The following is a 23,840-nucleotide window of genomic DNA, read 5'->3' on the forward strand; positions in this document are numbered from 1 at the left end:
CAAAGGTAAAAAAAAAAAAGGTAATAAAGTCACCAGGAGGAAATTATATTTCATATACTCTCTTCTAGTTTATCAAATTCTAAATGTTCATATCTGTTCAAGTATTGACAGAAACAACAGCTGAGTGACACAAGAATACTTACAGATTCTAAAAGCAGTTTGTGATTTCAAATACAATAGCTGGTTTGTATCCAAAGATCTGATACAATTACATTCACTCCACAAGAGATTCTATGTTGTTTCACTACATTTTCCACCAATTGTCAGTGTTAGAAGCTTTGTATATTGTTCCAAAGGAAATTATCTTAATACATCCCAATGATATCATTACTGCTTAAATAGAAGAGAGTATCCTGTTCATATTTTTAGATGCTCAGGCAACTTTGTTAAAATAACGAGTCCCTTAGAAAGTGCTTCTCAAAGAAATTGAAACAAAGTTAGGGCAACCTTTGTTAGAAAGTTTTGCCAATGCTTCAAGAACACAAAATTATTTATAATATTATCCACAGAAATTACAGTTACAGCAACGCAACAGATGCAACCAGCATATCCTTGATTATATAAGTATAGCTTATTCCTAAATAAAATTAAGGATGAGCTACATGAGTACAACTGCATGCAGAGACCAAGGTCTCACCTATATGAACACGCACAAAAAAGGGTTAATCTTTATGGAGATGCAAGTATTTAAGTACAAAAACTACATGTAAAACAGACTATGGGAGTCATATTTACACAGCCAACATAAGCCCACAGCTTCATGTGTATTCAAACTGGTTATGGCTCCCATTGTTCTATTGTTAAAACTTTGTCTTAATTACATTGTATTCTTTAAACACTTGGCTTCACACCCATCTGGTTTCTTTCAACTAACTCAACCATGCATTTTAAAATTTAAATATGCAGTCAGAACTGCGGGTCCAGAGCCCAGCGACCACGAGATAACAAGATGGTATCATCACACTCAGTCTGAGAGACATTAACTGAGTAGAGGAGAGGCTAGATAAATCCACAGAGAAAAGGAGCTTCATAGTGTGCTGAACTGCTCCGCCAGGAGATGTACCACATAAAAGGGCTTATGAAGCCTATGCAGCCAAATCTGCATGATGTGGACCCTGCTTGTACACCGAGCACAGGTTTAACCAGTTCCCACAAGCCACCACTCTTCTCGCCTTCACACTGGAATAGCATAATTACTGGGGGGAAATGAGAGAGGTAGGGCTGCTTCTTTATGAGGCTTGAAGTGTCTGTGGAATTAAAACATAACATTACATGCCAATGGTTCGTGTAAATAAAGGCTGCTACTGCTGAATATTTGCTACCGGCATATAACAGCTAATGGCATGCAAGTGACTGTATGGAGGCATACTCCAACCCATTGCCAGTTTCAACAAGGCCTAACAAAATATTTTGAGCTTAATTCACATCACTGAAAACATTTCCCCATCTCTATATAAAAAGCTCAAGTTTTACCCACCACTTCTGTGTTTTATGTTGAAATAGATCACAAATCATTACACACTTTTGAGTGCTTTTATGTACATAAAATACATCTTCCATTCTAATAAACTTCAACAGTTCTTAGAGATATCTTTCGAATTAAAATATGGTTGAAACATTCCTAATGGCTGGTAATCACTTATAAGGCTTCTGCAAGTGTCTGTGAGAGTTTATGTATGCACACACGGAGAAATACATAAGCACATATGAATGTGTAAGCATGGGCAGCCTAGCCAATAAGTTGACTTTTTATAGTGTATTTATATAATTTCCACACTGATATTTTAGCTATATTAAAATGGTGTTTGTAATGTACATATAACTAAAGAATTAAGAACTTCTGCAAATGCCTGGAGTCAAACTCTTGTCATGCTCAGACTGCTGAGAGTTATGCAGCTATTTGAACGGTAATGAATCCTAGCATGCCTGGGACCCTCACAGAAAGGGGCAGTTATGGTAATAATTGAGGCATCTTCAAGTCTTACCAAACTCCCTGATTTTTTTTTAAGTCAAAGTGCTTTCTGAGACGTTTCTCCAATCACCTTTATTCCTCATTGCTCTCTATATTTACCAAAATCAAGTAGAATGTGAAAAGGTTATTCTAGAATATTCATTTTAAATCTGATGCTGTCAATCTGGTTAATGCATCTCAGAAATACAAAAGATGAATCAACATGATTTAAAACAGAGTTCATTTGGCTAAAAATTTAGAGGCATTCATAGAAAAACTATACTATGTACTTAAAATATTTGGCTATGGATTTTGTCATCCACTCTATTTCACATAAAACAGAAGGTTTTAAGCCTACATTTGGATAAACTCCTTCAAGGAGGCTGCCAGCTCTGTTGGCAGAGATGGTACAAGGTCACAGCAAATACACTGAGCTCTAATCCCAAACAGTGGTGACTCCATGACTACCACTCCACTAAATCTTTAGCATGTGCGTTCCTAACATGTTCATTTCTCAGGCATAAATATTAAATTTTCACACTTGGCTATACTAAAAAATATTACCATTTAGATTTAACTCCACTCAGAGTCAATGCCAAAGCAGTTTCCGAAATGCGTTAATATTTCCAGTTAAACATGCCTGAATAAACACTTCATGAAAAGTGAAGTACCTTCCCTCACACAATAACTTGGTAATGTAGCATTCTCAGTGGGAGGATTCTCCATTCTTTTGCCAAGTAAGGACAGAAATTATAAAACCAACCTGGTTTTTACACGTCCTACCAACACAGCATTCAAGATGTGTTAAAAAACCCTGTAAACTGCCAAACCTAAGTTGAGGATGCATCAGGTCAGTATCATCTTCCTCAGTAGGCAGTTTGTTGAGACCTAGCAACAAAACTGGAGAAATTCTAACATCTTCACCTCATCCTGGCCATTCAAGACTCAGTTGTTACTCTCTATATTGTAAAGATATAGTTCTTTGTAAAGCCAGGCTCTGAATCATGTCACTGAACTGATCAGGTAGAAGATAACCTCCTCCTACCCCTAAAAAGGAAGAAGTGAGGTAGACAAAAGAAGAAACACAAATTTCTTAAGTCTGCTTTATCTGAATACATGGGAGTATGTAGCTCCATCATTTCTGCTGCCACTGAGTTGCATAGAAAGGGTGCAGAAGTGGGGAAAAATGGCCCATTATTTTAGTGTTCATTGCCATTTCTCAGAAATCTATTACATCAGTGATCTCGACCAGATTCTTGCTAGTTCCCCTCTATCAAAACAGGTAAACAATGTCATAGGCTGAACATTGTTTTGTGTAATCAGGCTCACGCACTTGATATTAATACACACATTTTCGGGCTACCAACATAGTAAAAAGGCCAGATAATAATGACATCATCATCACCACTACAACTATGACTTCAAAAAGCACAAAATTGTAAAACAGCAGGCTGCAGAATGAAACTGTGCTGGTCTACTTTTGTTTAATTCCTGACATCAGCAGAATTATTTGGCCTCAAAATACCTGAGTAGCTATTTTTAAATAATAACCTGCCCACTGTGGTCCAGACTGAATAAATTCCTTGCACATATGTTCATCTTGCATTGCTCCATGACAAAAGATTTAAAAATTCAGGTTTGAGGTCATGCCGTTTCACACATTTCAGATGACATTGCAAAGCCTAGACAAACCAGTTTCACCAATACTCCCAGAAAGGTGAACTTCCAATTACAGAAAGTAAACCAGAAGAAGGAACACCAATTCTTTTTTTCAGCTTTGTCATCCTTTTGTTGAGGTAAAATTCCTTACACAGGATACACCACAGACCATTTTTGCAGCAAATTAAATTCCACATCCCCCATATATATCCTATCACGGGAAACAAAGTGCATTCTTAGACATTTTACTAGTGACAGCGAGATCTAATAATACAAATAACAGAAATTAAAATAAGCTTGTTTGCTCAGAGGCAACTCAGGCAGCCTAAGCAGTCATCCCATTTATTAGATTTAAAAGTAAAACACAACTAATTCAGATACTGAATAAAAACAGTTGTGTGATACACCCACTGAGAAGACAGGCTCTTTGGAATATCACAGCAAATTCTGTAATCAATGAGGTTAGCAATGAAAAGCCCTCTCTTTTCATTACTGTCATAACATTACTGACGTTTGCTAAAAAATAATCCTTTCTAGTGTACATTTGCACTAAAGTGGGATTTAGAAACAGTTAATGTAGTTGCAATTCAAGGTGTATGTAAACCAACTAGAAATTCTTTCCCAATAATTAGTAACCTTCAACAACACCTCTAAATTGTAAATACATATATGTAAAATTATCAGTCCCTTTATAAGATACTTTGTTTGAAGCACTGGGGGTTTTTCTGTTTAGCTCACATCAATTTTTCAAAAGACATATGTGAATATTAAACTGAAAACATCTTCTACTAATACAAATTACCTGCTCTTATGTGAAATATTATATAAAATCCTAAGAGAATTTTTAATAAAAATTATAAATATTGCTTTCTAATTTTACTGTTTTCTGTTTAAAAAGTCTCAAAAAGAATAACATCCAATAAAAAGTAGAATAATTGCCTTTCATAACATGACAAACTTCTTCATCTCCTTTGTGAAACATGGTGCTTACTACACTACTAATGTTACATTCCAATACCGTATGAAAAGTTTTCATTTCCACTTATAATCTTTTCCCAAAAGACTCGAGTTCAAACACTCCAATTTCTAAGAACTAAAAAAAAGAGAAAAAAGGGGGGGAAAGGAAAAAAGGCAGCTTATAGCAACTTGGTATACTTTTATATTAATCAGCAGATCAGCAGTATCCACATCTGGCTTAGTACACACTGTGAGCATAAGCAAATTTATTCTGGGTCTAACATGAGAAAAAACCTGAGATGATTCAATGACAATGACATTTCTAGAAAATATAATTGCTAGTCAAAAAAGTTCTTACAAAGCACCTTAAAAAAAGTAATCAGTGGTTTGTTTTTGCCATTTAAATTATAATTTTTTTAAAGTCCTGTTAAAACCAGCTCTATAAAAAGATCCAAGGAGACATGTGACAGTTGTCAGAATAAGGATCAGACACTGAATCTCTCAAATTCATATAAGTATACCACAAATTACTATATCCTACGGGGTTTCTCATTCATCTACAGGATTCATGTTATATGAATGTGTGCAAGTTAAACACAGTGTAGATGTTCAGATAAATAAAACACCTTTCAAGGATAGGTTTCCACTATTTCTACGTTGATAATTATTCAAGCTACTTTGCAGTGATTTTTTTTAAAAAATACTTACAGGCAAAAGAGAAAAACAGGAGAAAGATAAAAGCTGTAACAACTATATTCTTATGTCAACTGTGGATGCTAATCCAAACTCACCACAGAAGTTTTATCGCAGCACTGATCTCCACATAAAGTTGTCATCATATGGGAGGGATATAAATTATATCAGATGCAAAGTTAATTGGGAAGAAGAATAAATGGCTGAACTGCCATTATAAGCTTTTGCCATGAAAAAGAACACACACAATGCGGACACACCCTTTCGCACAAGTACGCTAATTCGTGGAATAAAAGGGAGATGAAGAAGTCAGAGTGCCCTCAGCTCAGGAATGCCAGGAATCCCTGGAGGAATGCGTGCAGGCAGGCGGCCGCGGCGCCCCCGACGCACCGCGATGTCAGCGACCCGCGGGGGGTCCCCGCCTACCCGCCCAGGGCTCCCGGCCCGCGGGGGGCGCCCGGCCCTCAGCGGTCGACGGCCTCGCCCGTCCTGGGCAGTGCAAGTTCACCTGAAACCAAAGGCCAGGAGCAGCACCTCTAGCTGAGGCAACGCAACCACCGCTCCGGGGCAGCCGCGGCCGGTGCAAGGCACTCGAGGAAAGGAGCCCCCACTCTTCACAGCCGCGAGAGAAAACTAAAAAATATTCAGGTCTTACCGAAACTGTTTTACGGCAACTCCCTCTCCCCTCCGCGGCCCAGTGGCCGCGCTCCCCTCTCCGTCGTTTAGCACGCCCGCCCCGGGGGCAGCACAGCCGCCGCTCGCCAGCGCAGCCCCGAGGAGCGCTCGGGGGGAAGGCCTGCCCAGCACGGCCGGCGCTGTGCCAGCCTCCCCGCGCGTTACCAGCTGGTCGTACAGGGAGAGCCGTGTTGTTCTTTCCTCACGCCCAAGAGGACTCGACGTCCTTGGCCTTTGGAAAGGAGCGTGTTTAACGGAGGGAGATGGAGGAGGAAAGCCAGCGACGCAAGGCGCCTCAGCGCGGGAAGCCACCTCCACAGCCGCGGCGTTCCGCCGCAGGCGGCAGCCCCTGCGGCACCACACGACGACGTTCCCTGTGCCTGCCGCGGTCCGGGTCACGCCACAGCCCTGCGCTCGCCCAGCCCCAGCCATTTCGGCGAGGAGAAGTGGGCGACGCGGTACCCCCCTCGCTTCGGCTCCCAGACCTCCCGTCGCAACCGGCCGCCCCTCTCCTCACCCGTCCTGATCCGCCTTGCCCTCTGAGGGGGATCCCCGTCAACTTCCTGCCTCTCCCGCCGCCCCGCCAGCCGCACTCGCCGCCAGAGCTGAGCGTGGACTGCCCGCCCCCTCCAGCGGCCCTGCCGGGGAGGAGTCAGGCGGGGGGCGCTCCCTCAGGTGAGCGAGGGGCTTCCTCGCGCGCGCGCGGCTGTTTCCCGCCCGTCCCGTGCCCGCCCTGCCCGCGGCCGTTGGGCTCCCTGAGAGGGAACGCAGCGCGCGGGGTCTCCTCAGGCTAGAGCCCCCCCGACAGACACCTATAGACCGCAAACAGAAGGAAAAACGCCCAACTCCTCCTCTGTTCAGGCTGCGGCAAACGGTGCCGAGACGAAAGGGGGTGTCTAGAACAATCCTCTGAAGAAGAAACTCCACCCCGGGCCCAGGTACTGTCAACTCGGCGCCGCTTGACAGTCGGGTTTGTTTTCCCTCGCTAGCACGGCCCTTCGGCGTGCGGAGGCGGCTGGCGAGCCTCCCGCCGCGGTGAGGAAGAGCTGAGGCAGCACAAGGACAGGGCAGGGCAGGCGCGGTTTTGAACGTGTGGTAGAGGTAAGAGGGAAGGAGTGAGGAGCCAGGCTGCGGCACGCAGTCTGGACCTAACAGGGCAGTGTGCTCGTACTGCTCAGAGAACGTCACGAGAACCTCAGGGCACACCTAGGCTGTCTTCAGCGTTTTGGATGATTTTCACAATGTCTTCAGCTAGCCTAGAAACATCACAACTAGGTGTTTGTAGATTTCCGGAATATTCTACATGTATAGTGTGAAGTGCTGCCATACTGCAGCATGTCTCTCTCCCCTCACCCATGTGTGAAGGAAAGCTATGTGCTAAGTATTTGAGGTTTACAAGTGTTATACAAAACAACAAAAAAACCCCCAACAAAACCCACCAACAAATCAGTGACTATAAGCATCTCACAAGAATTGGGCCTCAGTTAACTTCTTCCACCCTCAGAAATTTGTTCTCAAGATTTGAACCACCTAAAACAAGCAGCATTGTCAGAAACAAAGGTTATAGCAAATACATAGGGAATAAAAACCACAACAAAACATGACAGGTTCATGTCTAGAACAGAGAAATGCAGGGCATTGAACATGAAAAGGAAAAATTCAGTATATAAGCCGTGAAAGCCACTTACAGGGTTGTTCTACATCAGGAGTATGGGTAGGCACACATCCTCTTTTCAAGTCCAGCTGTGCTGGAGGTCACTGCTCCTCAAATTTCTGACAGAGCTGCTCTGCTACCTGTTACATGTCTGTCAAAACAAGCCTAGTTAGCAAACACTATTGTCTGGAATTGTATTGTATGTAATTGTATGGATTTTCTGTAGAGAATGCCCATGTTTTAATTAGGATGCATAAACAGAAGAGGTTCAAACAGAAAAGTAACTGTTGCCAGTACAACATCAATATTGACACTTCTAGGACACTCGTTTAGGTTCTGTGCTGGAAAAAAAAAAAGGAAAAGCTAAAGTTCACACAAATCTATAATACATCAGAAAATTAGGTGCATTCTGATAACTTAAAAAACCCATGTATTTCTGTAATATTTCAAGTCAGTATTCCATAAGGATCTATTGACAGCTGCAAGAAACAGTCAAAAGCAAAATAAGGAGACACAAAAGTACCAACTGACAGCAATAGCTTGTGATAAAATACTATACTGATGGTTAAACAGTAGAAAGAACTGTAAACTGTGGGAACTGGACTAATTATAAATAGTTCTAAAGAGCCAGCTAGTGAGGTGTTTGCAGACATCTAACAATGTTTTCCTTTGCTGAGAAGTATGAGGTGTGACAGGGGCTATAAAGACTTCTGTTGTGGAAAAATGCACCTCTGCATAATATACTAAATTCTTTCTCCTTCAAAATGGTTGTTGAGAGGAAAGTCATAGATGTATGGATTTTTCTGCCCTTGGTATTAAGTTGACTTGTCAGAAAAATGTTGATGAGACAGAACAGCCCAAACTTGTGTTGCCATCTTGATATTTTACATATTTTGCCATTTAACATTTGCTTTTCATATAATTTTTTTCACATAACCGGAGGCCATGACTCGTCTTGGAGCTGTTTAAGTAAAAGATTTATATAGTTTGCTTAGCTCCTTTCACTGTAGTTTTCAGAAAGCACATGAAGTTTACCCCCCACTCCCTCTAACTGGTAAAACTGAGAAACAAGGAATTGAAAAGAAACAAAGTAATGAAGTATTTTTTTCTCAGAGTTACATGAGCTATATGGCAAAGTTTTTACTTGACGTCACAGATACTTGTGTATATGTCTGCATTTCATTACAATTAAAGTGCGAAGAAATATGCTGACAGTTTGTTCAGCCTCATATTGTAGTTTTGTGACGTGAAGGAATTGAACTTAAGAGAAAACAAAATGCTTCATTAAAGAGGTGTATGCACCTATAATTTTCAGGTTATTGTTTGAGGTTAATTAAAACAGGTGTTAATCAATTATGTTGTACAATAATACATTTCCATTGCATTTAGAAACAAACCAGAAAAAAACATAAAAGATTCATTTCTTGCTAAAACAACCAGTCTATGATGACTACTAGTCATTATTATATAGTCTATAATTAATTTTTTTCATGATCAAGTAACCACTTAGGAGACAATTCAATTGCTATCTGGCATGCTCAGCATTAACTGCCTAGAAAACTGCTCTCTTGTTCTCTATTGAGTTTCAGAAAAAATGTTTCAGATGATAATTAGGCCAAGGCATTTTTCTTTCTGTTTTCTTTATTTTATTTTATTTTCTTAAAAAAAAAGCAAGAAAAAGGTGGGACCAGCACAATTGCTAAAACTCTTATATTGGCTGTGAGCATCCCAGACTGAAAAAGAGAGCTTTGACTGGATTTTTACTCAAAGTTCTATCCTACACTTTCTGAGCCTTTGAGGAAAGTTTAATTCTAACCTTTAAATTTTCATGAAAAATGTAATTTAAACCAAACAGTTTCTTACAGATCTTTGGTATATTCTGAACATGAATTTTAGCAGTACTTGGTATAATAATGGTACAAACATTAAGACTTTGTTCACTAAGAGCCATAGTCCAGCTGGAATACTGCAAAAATACAAGGTTGTCCAGTGAGGTAAGATTTTTTTGAAGGAATGCACATAAACACAGCAATAAGCTAAAATTGCACTGAAGACAAAGTTAGGTCATACACAGAACATCATCTCAGTGCAGGCTACCATTTCCCTTCCCACCCCTCATCCACCTACTTTTCTCTTCCTCTCCTTTAAATGAAGGCTTTGGTCCTTGTTTACAAAACTGGCTTGACACTATGATTAATGTCTCTCTGTCCAGGCAGTGTATTATCAGGCAGTTGTGAAATACAATACAAAATGGAGTATGCAGCTAAAGCAAAAACAAACAGTAATGCCCTAGCAGCTTGTGCTCTAGATTAATTCCAGCTGCTAGCTACTTCAGCGCACCTCAGGTAATGAATAGCATTCCCTAAATTCAGCTTTCCTTTTGCATTCAGTCAGACTGTATTGAAAGATTGGTTTAGTAGTGCTAAGCTTGGCTCCTAGCAAGATGCATCTCTATCTTTCTATTACACTACACATTGAACTGAATTTTGACACTTTATTATCGTCGCCTGATTTTCTTGCAGGAAAGGATCTGATCCAATACTCACGGGGGGGGGAGTCTTTCTCACAGTATGTAATTACTTTGAAACACTGTTTCTGACTCATCTTTTACAATATATATTGCAAATTTTCTCAAATTATTATAAAAGACTGGATGTCTGTTGCTTAAGAAATAACAAAATTATCCCTGTTATTACTGTATTCAGTAAGGTACTGAATAGACATTTTTATCTATTTTTTATTTCAAGAAACTTCATAATTCAGATCTTTCTAGTTTCTACCATTATTTTCACTGACTTGTTTTCTCAAAACATTTTATCTTAAGCAGAATGTTTACGGGGTTGATTCTAAAATTATATCTGTAAATTTGTATCTGTATCTCAACCATTTAAACAAATTTAACAAAGCACTTTTGAGTTATATGAGCATCAGAAAATACCCTTTTCTAAAAATCAGGCCACTTTGGCTATTGTAGAACACCAAAGAACAGTTCTATTTTAAATGTTAAATTTACTGTAGTGTAAATTTACTTTCAGAAGAGGATTTGGATTGTTTGAAGAAATTTAATTTTACACTCTTACCAGCTGCTTTTAAATGTATGACCTCTGTTTTTTTCTCAGAAGACAACTAACCAGAAAGGGAGGCCCTTTGTTTTCCACATTTCTTATTTTTCCCTCCTTTTCCCAGTGGCTTTCTTTCTTTCCTTCTTTCTTCCTCTTTCCCTCTCTCCTTTTTCTTTTTCTGTGTGGAGGTAGCCCCTGTCTTTTACATTTGTGATCTCTTATTCTCCCATTTCTCTATTCTCCCATATACAGCTGTCAAAGGCACAGGGTACTGCTCATACAACCCAGGGCACTGCGTTCCCCCTATCTCTAACCCAGACACGCAATGTGGAGAGGTGTGTAACAGTATTCTAAAAAAGCCTGAATAATCCCAGCCATTAGGGTAGCTATACAAGAACATATTTACATTGCAGGATATTTTATCCCATTGTATAAAGTGACATGAAATTCTAGAACAAGAAATTAATATTTTCAGATGTCTTCAACAGAGAAAAATACCTGTTTTACTTTATGTTAGCTAATCCATGCTAAGGAACAAGTTAGGAGATGAAGATTTAAACTTGTCTTCTATGGAATTTAATTTCATTTTAGTTAGCTCAAGTTTACATATACTCTTCCTGCTGAATATAAGACTATACAATTATCAATCTTACTTACGTACATAGAAATCAAGAGTGAGATACAATATTCAAAGCTGCAAGGTAAGATGAAGAGAAGCTGTTGAGGGTAAAATACATTCAACACAGTTTGACCACACATAATACGATAGTTTCAATATTCATTTAACAAGTATAATTAGTACTGATATGAACTTTAGCTGAAGATTTTTGACACTGTTCTGTATCTTGTCTCCATGAGACTATCTGACCTCCCATTCTTCTCCTTGGATAATGTTTGGCTATATCCACATTTCTTCCTTCACCTTAATGACACAGTCTTGCTCCCAACTAGCCTTATTCAAGTAATCCTAGCAATGACAAAAGAAGTTTTTCCAAGAAAAGCCTGCAGAAATCCTAGGTACTACCAAATGCATCTACATTAAAGTTCCAGAAGCTATTGTAACTGTTATCTGTTCTGCTGTCGTCTATGTAGCTCCTCTTGGTCAAGTCCAGACTGCTAGGATTTGGCTGTGCCTACAATGCAGGAACAAACTGGTTTTTTGGGGAGCAGCATAGACTGAGTCTCTGTTTGCACAAATATGTAAAATTAGTAATTTGTTGGCATTGTCAATGTATTTATTTGAAGGAAGCTTAAAGGGTGCATTGTTTCAGTCATTGCAAATGTAAACATTATCACAGAAATAATAATGTAGTAAATTAAATGGCTTCTGTGCTCTTTATGCATGTAGCTCTTAAGAACTATTGCTCTTACCTATTTCTTAATAACGCCCTCAGCATTAGGACATTATACTAGGCGTTGCAGAGCTCCATGCAGATACAGATCAATATAAAAAAATGCTTTACAATCTAAGCAGACAAAAGATTTAATCACAAAAAAAGAATGGGCTATGCTGAAACAAAAAACATATATCATGGCAAGATATTGCAGAGACTTTGAGTAATTTAACAATTCTGTCTCTCATCCTGAAATAACATGTATATGTGTAATGTTAAGCAAATGTAAGCTTTTTTGATGTATTTAAAGTCTAACCTAACACATAACTATTTACAAAATTAAGGTCCAAGTTCTTAAGATTGGCAGAATATATTCTGTCTCTCTCAGAAATATTATTTTCAAATCTTGTTTTACTTTGAAGTAGCTTTGTTTTGTTTACAATGTATATCAAACATTATCTTGGTTTAGGGTGTGCAGGCAATTTAACACACATCTAGTGTACCAAGGAAGAGAGCACATAAGAACAAAATAAATATTTTCATGTTTTAAAATGTACTGTTGATTAAAAATATAGAAGGACAAAGTTTTGTTTAGTTTAATGTATCTATTAATCTATATAATTAATTTATCATTTTAGTCACACAAGGATTTTCAGACATTGTATCTTATATTCAGTTTTCTTAGAAATGTGTGTGTCTTTGATGAGAACTAAGGCAAATATCCAGTAAAGAATTTAAGCCCCTAATTCTCACAGCAATAAAATTATTCCAATAGAGAGGTGAAATGTTAAATATATTCTTGGGTTTAGACCCAGGTAACTTTTGGAGTAGAGATAAAATCATCACTATCCCATGAAAAAATTAACTTTTTTTTCTTATAGACATGCATGCATATCTTAAATATTTCTTTTTTTTCTTTTTTTTCCTACTTTTGGACAAAGATAAGGAAACATTTCCAGGCCTATGGGAGTCTAAAGCACTATCTGATCCAAAACCTTTCTTTTAACTTAATTTTGGCGGCCAGCATACTTTTATGATATTGTGCAACAGCACCACCTGGTGGCTACAGTCATTTTAACCGTTATGGGCCTCTGACAAATACACATCTGAGTAGCTTCAAAATAAAGACCAGAAAAAAGGATTATCGTTAATATTCTTAAGATTGTTTTTATCTCTAGCCACTCTTCTTAATTAAGTGAGGTAATATAATTTAAATAGTTTTGTCAAGCAATATTTTAGAAGAGATATAAATGTTTCAGTAATATCCTATATAAGAAACTTACAAAGATCAACTTTCAAAGATACTGGTCCTTCTGCTTTAAAGGTAAAGCATCACTCCTGATTCACCTGCAGTATCCTAACTACTGATGCACTGAAGACTTAAGAAAATGTCTGTATCTTTACAAACCTAGGCAAGACCCAGAAAGACAGGTTAATAAAGGTAGGTTTTAGAGGACTGACATTTTCAACATTTATAGGTTTGTTTTGTCAGGACTGATGCAGAAAACTGCTTAAGCATGTGCTTAACTTAAAATGCCTTCTTCAATCCTACTCATTTCAATATGACACAAACAGCTATTCAAAACTAAACATGGAAAAATATTTAGGGTTGAGCATACCACTTGGAGACCAAAGCAGAGAAAAGGGAGGGGAAATGAATGAGTGATCTGGAAATCTTTTGCTTTTTCTTTTTCAAGGGAGGAAAAAAAAAAAAAAAGTAGCAAACAGACATGCAACTTTTTTTACTCGTTCGGAAGGGTGGAAACCATAGCAGAATAAAGTCAACTCTCTCCAAACTGAAGAAATATATCCAGTATATATTTTAAAAAAATAAATGAGGAACAGAAGAAAAATTTTTAACTTATCAAAAAAGTTACACTGCAGTAACAACAAATTATACTACCATAGTGTCAGATTCACCATGTCAGGAGAAGGGTCTGCATGAAACTGCGAGGTTGCTGAAAAGAAGTAGTGTATGAAGAGCTCAGAGGCACACTACTCTGTCTCTCCTCACTATAAAGCTCCAGGAAGGAGTTGTCATGTGCTTTATAGGAGCTGCTAACCAAAACCCCAAATCAAGCAAGACATAAGTGTTTGCACAGTAGAATGTACATGTATATAATAAGCATTTCATGGAGAATTACGTTGTTGTTGGTTTTTTTTAATTTTTTCAGTTCCACTTGTAAACTAAGTACTTGTTTTTCACAACTCTTACAAAAAGTATTCTGAGAACTAAAAACCAAGAACAAACAAATAAATTAAATGAACTCAAGGAAACTACTTCATCCTGGTCTTTACCATGGTTTATTCCTTGCTTTCTTTTGAAAATAACACACACTGACTTGTCCTGGGTTTCCATTTCAGATCCCACAACCATCTGTTGTCATAAGAGAAGAAGTTTACACCCTAATTATGAGTCAGCCCAGAATACTCAAGGTTTTTTTAAATCCTCAAATATGGAGGCTTCAGTGATAAAATAGTATGTATTTTTGGCACTCATGCAGAGTCTGGTCATCTTTTTCTGGGGCTTAAAGCACTCACAGAGATATGTTCATATAAATTTGACACTATACTGATAAACTAACCTGATAGTACAGTTTTCAGTGAATACTGTTTTCTTTAGGTAGAAGAGCTTTTCCTGGCTAGATGGTGCTTTGTGACTGTAGAGGGTGCTCTTAAAATACTGGTGATGGTAGTAATATATGGCAATCAGTTTCTCTTTCTGTAAAGGTTATCAATGTTAGGATGCTTATATTTAGCAAAGAAAGTTGTTGTACAGCTAGTGTGTTTTATTTTGAATATGGGCAAGAGTCACTATCCACATGTGTATCCAAATACACCCCTGGAAACTTTTCTGGATTTAGTTTATTTTTTGCAAGTATGTTTCTGCCAAACAGTGATAGTATCTTCTGAGAAAGCTATTGATGCTGTCTAAAACAAGTTGCAAGAAGTACTAAATAGACTGTATTTTTAGTTGCAAGGCCATGCAGAGTTAGATAAGAGCTTATTATTCCAAAGAAGTCATTTGAATATTCACAAAAATTCTTTAGTTACATGAAGTTGATGCTCCCACATTGTGTTATCTGGAATTCTGTTGGGAAGGATTTAACTTGTTTTACTTTGGTTTGTCTGTATTTTGGTTGATTCCTCCACCACAGTCCCAAGCTATCTGTTTTTGATACTTCTCCTACTGAATTAGCAGAGGGGAAAAAAAATCCTAGATGCAGTAGACTAAATCAAACTTTGTCCTGCTATATTTTTCCCTCAACCGTACTGTCTCTTTCTCTCTCTCTCTATGTAAAATTTTGTGTTCCCCTCAGTACAGCCGAGAAATTATTGAGTTAATTCTGCATGCTTGAGAGATGTTACCTCTTTCCAGAGAGGGCAGAGTCTATAAACCTCAGAAAGATAAGAATTTTATTTTAGTAATCAGAACTGAAATGAGCCTGTTTTAGAGCAGTGTGAGGAGAGTTAATATTTCTGAGGTCAGGACCTTTCCTGTGGGACCACAACTAGGCTATGGGCTTCTGCCAGCACTGTTCTGTCATCCTGGATGTGGTAAGGTGTGACCTTTGACTGACATGACTATGTCACAAAAACCCTATACCATAACATACACTTACAACAGCAAAACTAAGCTTTCTCTTGAATAGATTGTGATGCTGGGAGGAAGTGAAACACAGTGCTGTAGAAGCACAGTTTTCCCAATCTAAACTTTTCCTAACAACAATTACTCTGCTTCTTATACTGGATTTGTATACTTATCCTGAGAATGTACTCTTAGACATGAATTCAAATAAGACTTTCACCAGTGGTCATGTCACTCATTTGAGATCCAGACATCATATAAAGTTAACCTTGTTTCGGACCAGGTCTACAGAAGATATTTATTATATATTAGAGTATCACAAAGGCTGTGACTCTTCAATGCACTTTTGGAACAGCTCTACTGTAAGTCCAGTTTACAGCATAGAAGTCAGTGCAGTTTGTTTTGTCTGGGGAAGCCCTCTGAGCTTTTTTGGCTAACTTCAGCAGCATCTATTCTAGGGAGACTTTGCCATGATCACTATGTTAGGAAATCTTTTAAACATAGACCAAGCCTAACAGATGTTTGCTGGCTTCTAATGAGATGAATTTGGCCTGTTCCAGTCTCCAGTTTCCACATCAAATTCATCACTCTATCAACTTGCAGGTTGATATGTCCCTTAACATGTTTGTGTGTATATCATACAAAGGGAACTTTATGTTACCTAGAACTGGGACTGCAGGCTTGCCATGTGAATAGTCAAATGAAATTCTGTCTTGGTGAAAGCTGGCAAAATTAATTACCCTCATGCAGCAGGCAAGTCTCTTTGATAGAAGAAATGATACTGCCTGAGGTCTGATGATGGAAAATATTCTTGATGTGAGTCAAGGGGAACACAGTGATAGGCTGAAGACAAGGAGTTTGTCTCATAGGGCCTTCCTTCCTCAGGATTTAGTATTAAGTAATAATTTGAACAAACAGAAACCTAGGCCTCCCCCAACATAGATGAATACACTAACAATTAATGTAAATATATCTTTCTATCACAGTATTTCTGATTGGCAATGTTTTCACTTCCACAGGAGAAGCTAGAAGTGTTTCACCTAAACATCCCATATACCGAGGTTCTTAAAGTGGGAAGTTAGAAATGCAAATCTAATACCCTTAGTAAGAGTCAAGACCTGAACACAGACTTCCTCTGATCTCTAATCCTCTAAATCACTGAGCTAGTAGGTAAAATAGATAATACTTTTCCTCCCCTGTTTTGTAAGAAAAGGTTGGCATAAATTTCTAACTCTGAGAGAGTTCAGAAATGTATTTTGGAGATTTTCACATCTCTACAGCTGACTTTAAAGGACCAGAATGTCAGAAACAGATGGAACTCAAGATCCATCACCCTTTCTTCAGTCTTTAATAATGGCCAGTCTAGGTGTAACCTATCAACTTTGGTCATTTCTTTGGTGAATCCTCTTTCTCCCAAGTGTGGAAAGAGGTGATGCACTTCATTCTGGATTGGAGATTCCACTACACAGTAAAACATCATAGTACCAAAGCCTTTAACCTGTAGCCACTTACAAAAAATACCCAACGCATTCTAAATTAAATCTGCCTTCACTGGTTCACTTTTTAAAACACACTCTAAATTCTATAAAATCTGAAAAGCTCAGGAAAAAAACCAACATTGCATTGTACAGTACTTGCATATTTAAAGCAGTGAAAGCTGTAAATGATGCACATGTTGGAATGACAATAAGACAAATGGAAGCTTTCATTGGGAAAATGCAAACCAGAAGACAGATCGCTTGTTTTGCTTTAGGCAAAGCATGAATGCAAACATTTAAACTGGAGAAACTCCCCTTTCCTTCTGTGGCCACTCTGAGCCATTACATTAATTACTTGGAACTATTTACCTACTTCCCTTTATTTAGGCCCCAGGTGCAGACACTCTAGATACTGAAAATTATTTTTATTCTTTTCACTAGAGTGAAAAAACAATAAACGGAAATACTCATCTTTTCCTTTCTGAAATCCAGGAATGTGAGGAGGGATGGCATCCTAATGTATATTTTGTGCTTGCTTGTTTTTTAACACCCCATAACATGAGAGTGGTGGGGGCATCAGTGATGTTTCTTTTTCAGAGTACAATGAAAATATTTGTTTAGTCTTATGCAGTGATTGCAACAGCCTTCTTTTGTGATCAGAATGTCAGTCTGTCTTTGAAACATGTCCTTAAAGTATGACCAGCCAGATCCAAACATGGACTTTTCCATATGTGAAGCTAGAGAATTAATAGAGGCATTAAATGTTTAGAAAATAAATTATCAATCACATTGGAAAATTAAAAAAAAAAAATATCACAGCAGAGGCTCAAACCCTAAATTTCTAAATTGGCAGCGAAGAGGATCAGTCTCAATATCTATGATTCTTTTTGGCAAGATGACCATGTCTCAAAGCTCTTGCTTAGAGTTTAATTTCCAACTTCCCTCTGGGGGAAAAATTAATTAAACTTTTTCTTGTGCTCTTACTGAAAAGTTCTTCTGCTCTTGATTATTTTGGAATACAAACTACAGACTGTGGGACACTGACTGCACAGATATCTTTAAATAATGATTAACAAAATCTATGGCTATTTGCACAAAGTGTATTCAACTTCTCCCTCCCCAGTAAAGAATATCAATCAATCCCAGGGTAGACCAGGTCATCAAGGGGTGGCTACTGAGTCTGGCTCCCCCTGTCACAGCTGCCTGGCAGTGGGCCCACCCTCAGGAACAGGCAGCTGGCTCTGCTGTGCATTTCAGCTTCCTCCAAGTTTGCATGCGGACCTGTGAAGCAGCTGAGTTTATTTTGCCCGATCGGCTTATTTGTTGTCAATCCATAGAGTTTTCACATTGCCACGACTGCTGATGAGGCAGTCAGTTTGCACTTGGAGTTTTCAGCACGGCCTCTCTCCGTCATTTCTGCTGGTCTGCACTGGCTCTTCAAAAGATCAGATCTGTTTCACAGATTTTGTTAGTTTTCAAGTCAGCTCAGCTTCTCTGTTCTGATCCTATTGCTTGTCCAGATGCACAAGTTTCTCAATCTGCTAGCTTCTGGCCCCTAGCAGACTCAGACTATGAGAAAGATGAATCCTTCCTCTGTTTTCTCATATATTCCAACTGCATACCTGTGAAACTATACAAGCTACTAGGGTGACCCTTTATTTATAAGATGTTGTTAGAGCATAGACACCTATGATGTTCATTGTTAATGATATATGTCAAACTTTAGTCAGAAATGTAACTCCCTTGTAGAACTGCGACCAATAACAATGCAAACCAAACCATTCTATGTTTATCATCTGATGTCAAAAGAAGGGTATGAGTAGCATCTGCCATAAAAGCAAAACTTTGAATTCTAGGATGCATGCATTCAAGGATTTTCAGAGGCGATCTTAGGAGTAATTCACTGTCAAAAGTAGGAGAGTATCCTCAGAATAAAAAGATTTTTTCCCAGAACATTTTTCTTTAAATTAAAAATATGATGTATGCCCAAAGTATGCAGAAACCTTCTTTCTATTCCTAACTAATAACCAAGTATTTTTCTGGAAAAGAAAGTTATTTGGCCTAGTGAATATAATAAGGAGATACTGTAATTTATTTAACTATTTTGTCATATTTTTAATCTTATAAGATTCATTAATATCCTGTTGCATTTAGTTACCTAGATGAAGAGATATTTTGTAAAACCCTGTTTTATTATCTGATCTTTTTTATTGTATGTTGTCTTATTCAATAGGACAACACTAAAAACATGTGTAGTGATATTCATTGCTTTATGTAACCTCATGATCTTCATTACTTACAGTCTCAGCTCAGTAGCAGGAATTCTCACAAATCTGTCATATAAAAGTCTCTCCAAATTGTTTTTAATCACTCTCAACTTCTGGGCTTTTTCTGTGATTGCAGTATCCTTACTGAGATGTGAATTTGAATGAGGAAAAACAGTCCATTCCCAGACTTCTATATCCAGGGGAGAGGAATTTAAGACCTTGTCACAAGTCAGTGGTGGTCTCTCTAAGCTGGGTTACTGGTAAGTGCAAGAGATCATTACTCCAGCTTCAACCACTCCTCTTAGATTTAAGCAGTGGTATTCACAGGCATAGGAACAGACATTCAGCTGTTTGAACAGCTATTTCTGTTCACGTCTGAAAAAAAGAGTGTGAAATCAGGTGCAGTCATGCCTACTGGCTAGGTGGTATAACAACCACTTGGTCACACAAGCCATGGCCATCATCACATCTTCACATTGCATACTTCCTTGTAAAGGCACTAACAAATTTCATTCCAATGTTCTTCCAAACCACACTAGTTAATAGAGTCATTGCATTCAGTATGAACTATTTTGTATTCAACTGGACTCAAATTCATCTGCTTTAACAGATTCTTTGTGACCTTTCCAAATATTGCTGCATCTTGTCAGGAACTTCTTCTGTAAGCATAGTCTACGTCAGCAGTTAGCACACTAAAACTTGCTGGCAAGTAAATTTATTATGACTGACAGCTAGTCAGGATGGCATCTGAGCTCATGTCCAACCTAGGTGGGCAGAATTACTCAGATACTTGAAGCTACTGATACTATTCTTGCATAAGTATCTTCTTGAAATGGGGCGTCTACCACCTGTAAGGATGAGCAGCTGCTGAGTTGAAAAAAATTGAAACAAATCCTCTGGTATGGAAATCTGTTTTACATTTCCTACTCAATGTCTAATGCTCAACTAATTCTACCTACACTGCATTCACACATTCCGATTCTAACTTCTGTTAAATATGGTGTCTAAAAACTCGGTTCAGGATTAGTATGGAAGTATAAAGTTAATTCTCTTTCCCAGATATATTTATTTTAAATTGCAATGTTGTGCTTGAGAGTTAGTGATTACATTAAGCATGAAATATGTGTGATTCATGATTATTCCTGCTATTTCTGATTTTTGCTTCAAATGGAATTGGGCTGATTGTGAAGGATGTTAATGAATTCTTCTGTTTGTTTAAAAAGAAAGTTCAAATTTTTTGAGGGATGTAGAGTGTTATCACTGTCATAGTATTTAAGGGTGGGGAGCTAAAGACCCTGAGAGATGCTTTCCCATAAATACAGTGTTCCTCAGGCACAAAGGTTTGGGGAGGAAACAATTCCTTCTAATTAGAAAAGTAATTTTAAGCAGAAAAAGATGTAAAAGCTTAAGGACTGTTCTTGTCAGAGAGAGATGTTTCTGAGAAGAATTAGGGCAATAGAGGATTATTGTTTTGTTAAGCCTTTGATTGAAATCTCAGACTTTCATCAGTTCTATAGCAATGCAAGCAAAAGATCTAAGGCCTAAACACATCTCCAGAAAAGAGATCTTGGAGAAATAAAATGAAATAAAATTTTTAAAAAAACAACCCAGACTAGAATTTAGCTTTTGGGTATTTATAACTCCCAGCTGAGAGCCAAGGGGAAGTCATTCTGTCATCACCCTGTTACTTTTTAAAACAGAAGGGAAAATTTTTGCTTTTGATTTCTCAAAAAATAGTGTTAGTTATTTGAAAAATTCCAGACCAGAGCATGAAAGATCCTTTAGAGGAAAACTCCAGAGATGTTTAAAGGCTGCCCTGAGTATAATCAAGATTAAAGTCTTTAATGAAGGCAAAGCTTACTTATCTGATCAGATCCTAGCATAATGGTCTAGCACGTGATATTATTCTGTATAAGTTACATAACTTTTTGTTTAAGAGGATACTTTACCTTCAGCAGCACAAACAACATTTTTAACCTGTTCAGATCCTTGAGAAATGCAAACAGATTTGAAGAAAACAATGGAATATTTGTTAACAAAAGAAAAATCAAACCTTTCTGTGACATGGTTAAGATGAAAGCAAGACAGGAAACTAATAAAGAGGATCAGAGGAACTGGAAATAAATGTTGACAGGCTTGCGCACTGGCAGTTTAAAGTCACATACTATTAAGCATTAGCTTTCTGCTTAAGTGTTTGCCCACAAGATTGCCTTTCCCTAGTAAAGGCTAGAGATTACCCACAACTCATTTGTGTTTGCAGGTTTTCTGTGAATATGTGTGGGTACATCCTACCATTTATCAGCCGCAATGCACTGAGGTCACAAGTCCCCTGCCTCATTAAAAGACAGTGAGCCAATTGAAAAACAACTCCCTTCACCCTTGGCACATCTGAACATATGGTGCAGGAGTAGTATGCTTAATTTTGAAACAGATCTAGGAAGAAGCTAAGCAGTTAGGCAAAAAGTAGTTAATAAAACTTTGGATATACAGAGTCATATAGTTTTCCTGTTTTGACAATAGAATTGATGGACTACAGTGTCAAGCTTTTTATGGTTTCTCACACACTGAGAAATAAAGATTAGAAGTTACAATATTAAAAGCTTTAGTGGAATAATAAAAACAGAAGCTTGACCCTACTCCAGTGTGGAAATGTCTCAGAGCTTCACAAAATCATCAACTGAATATGGTGTGCTGGTATAACTCAGCATACCATGATGTTGGAGCATTGTAACATCAGTGTTTGTTACTGTCTGAAAACATAATGACAGAAGAGAAGGTGGTTGCTTGACTCCTTATACAATAGAATGTAATCTGTCACATTAAACAATTATAAGTTCCACAATACAGGCTTGTAATATTTGCCATGCCACAACTTACAGACATAGTCTGAGTATGGGTGGTGCTGGTTGGTGTCATGCCATCAGTCTCACCTCTCGCATTGACATGAAAATATGGTGCCAATTCCTGCAGGTCAAACCGCTTTTTGCTAAGACAGATTTTTTAAAAATATTTACATGTAAGAGTTAAACTTCTCACTAATCTGTTCATCCTTTTGCACAGGGAAGCAGCTACTGTATCTTGAGAAAACTATCATTCTGTACAGCCTTTTCCAGGCTAAGGAACTGTTGTACTTTCATTCAGCTTTAAAAAGAAAATAGTTACTAAAAAATTTATACTTGAATGCAGACCGTAAGAGTTTTACTCAAAATGGTCCTCCAGACAACACAGTGAAAACCATATCTCTTGGGAAATCAATGGAGAAACTTTCATCAGCATTGAGAATGCAAATATTCATTGCTTCTGCAGCCAAGTAAATGTGGCACCATATATTCAATCAAAAGAAAAATACTTTTGGTTTTCTTTATTATCCCCCCCACCCCCCCGCCCAAGATGTCACATTCCCTGCTGAATATTAAACTGATTCTTGTTACCTGGAAAACAGTAAAGTTAGCCAACATGGAATGAGACTTCATTGCCAAATAAAAGGATATTTTTCTACTGCATCATGACATGGTGTCATACTGATGTAAATAATGTAGCAGAATGGATAGCAGCACTTTTCTGTCTGCTTAATGCTAGGAGTTTAAACTTTTGCATGAGGAAAAGGTCGAAAGAGAATGTTTAAGCAGTACTACTTAAAACTAACTTTCCCTTTTGCGTCAGATATCTAAGTTAACTACTTTTTTGTTGTATTCTTAACCAACAAGCTGGAATGAAGCTTTGGAAAGATCTTCCTAGCATATTTGCACAATGAAACCGTAATACCTAACAAGGAAGTGTTTCTGCAGATGGAAGAAGGGAGGGGGAAAAAAAAAAGAAAAAAGACAAAAGACAACATTGAGTTTGAATAAATGGAAGAGATCTTTTTCTCCCTCTTCACCATCTGTACAGAATGCTGGGATGGAAAGAGCGCACCACATTCGGTTACTTCCTTCCACAATACACCAAGAAGCAGAGTAGCCAATTTTGTTGTCCAGCTCCAGAAACAGGTGCAATTTGAATTTCTATGCACATGGGCATGAGTGCATATGCAAACGTATGCATATGTATATGTACCCTGCTTATTTTCACATGCTCATACTTGATTGAGAAGGCCTACCTGTAAGTTTTTCAATCACCCACAGTCTGTAAGCAATTCAAGCACAGCTCCAGAGCCAGGGTTATCCTTTGTCACCAGGAGAAGGGCTGTGATAATGCATGATTAGTCCAAATCCTTCAGAAGAAGCGAGACAGCTGGGACTACTAAGCCTGGCATCACTGGATTGTAGTGATGGAGTTGTGCACTGGAGTAGGAAGACACCTGGAAGCCATTTCCTGCTTGTGAACTGATCTCCCTCCCCCTTCCTCTCAAAGATAAGTATATGCAATGTGGCTTTTGGCCACAGCGAGGTTTTTTGGATTTGTAAGGTCAGGAAGGTTTGCTTTAAAGGCACAAATCCAGGTCTTTCCTTACATATAAAACTTCAAAAGACCAATTTTTTCCCTCTGATGCCCTGCCCCGCCCCCCCCCGACTCTTCTGA

The 23,840-nt window shown here is 38.2% G+C and overlaps 1 protein-coding gene and 1 long non-coding RNA gene across 8 annotated transcripts in view; one reads left to right on the forward strand and one right to left on the reverse strand.

Moving 5' to 3' along the window:
• Window positions 1–6,561, reverse strand: part of CGNL1 (cingulin like 1) — a 62,980-nt gene extending 56,419 nt beyond the window's left edge. For 2 of the 6 annotated variants that reach the window (XM_054836434.1, XM_054836433.1), the window contains exon 1: window positions 5,916–6,380. In XM_054836434.1, the coding sequence (XP_054692409.1) occupies window positions 5,916–6,367 (452 nt within the window). In that variant the 5' untranslated portion in view covers window positions 6,368–6,380. Of the gene's footprint in view, window positions 1–5,358; window positions 5,593–5,915; window positions 6,382–6,452 lie in introns of those variants that run through there. The other 4 variants (XM_054836436.1, XM_054836432.1, XM_054836437.1 and 1 more) reach the window with 4 other exon arrangements.
• A 115-nt stretch (window positions 6,562–6,676) lies between these two features.
• LOC129210578 (uncharacterized) overlaps window positions 6,677–23,840 on the forward strand; it is a 33,303-nt gene continuing 16,139 nt past the window's right edge. The window contains exon 1 of one of the 2 annotated variants that reach the window (XR_008578580.1): window positions 6,677–6,873. This is a non-coding gene — a long non-coding RNA (uncharacterized LOC129210578). Of the gene's footprint in view, window positions 6,874–19,452; window positions 19,580–23,840 lie in introns of those variants that run through there. The other variant, XR_008578579.1, reaches the window with a different exon arrangement.

Source organism: Grus americana, chromosome 10, assembly GCF_028858705.1.
Source record: "Grus americana isolate bGruAme1 chromosome 10, bGruAme1.mat, whole genome shotgun sequence".
In the NCBI taxonomy this organism is placed as follows: domain Eukaryota; kingdom Metazoa; phylum Chordata; class Aves; order Gruiformes; family Gruidae; genus Grus; species Grus americana.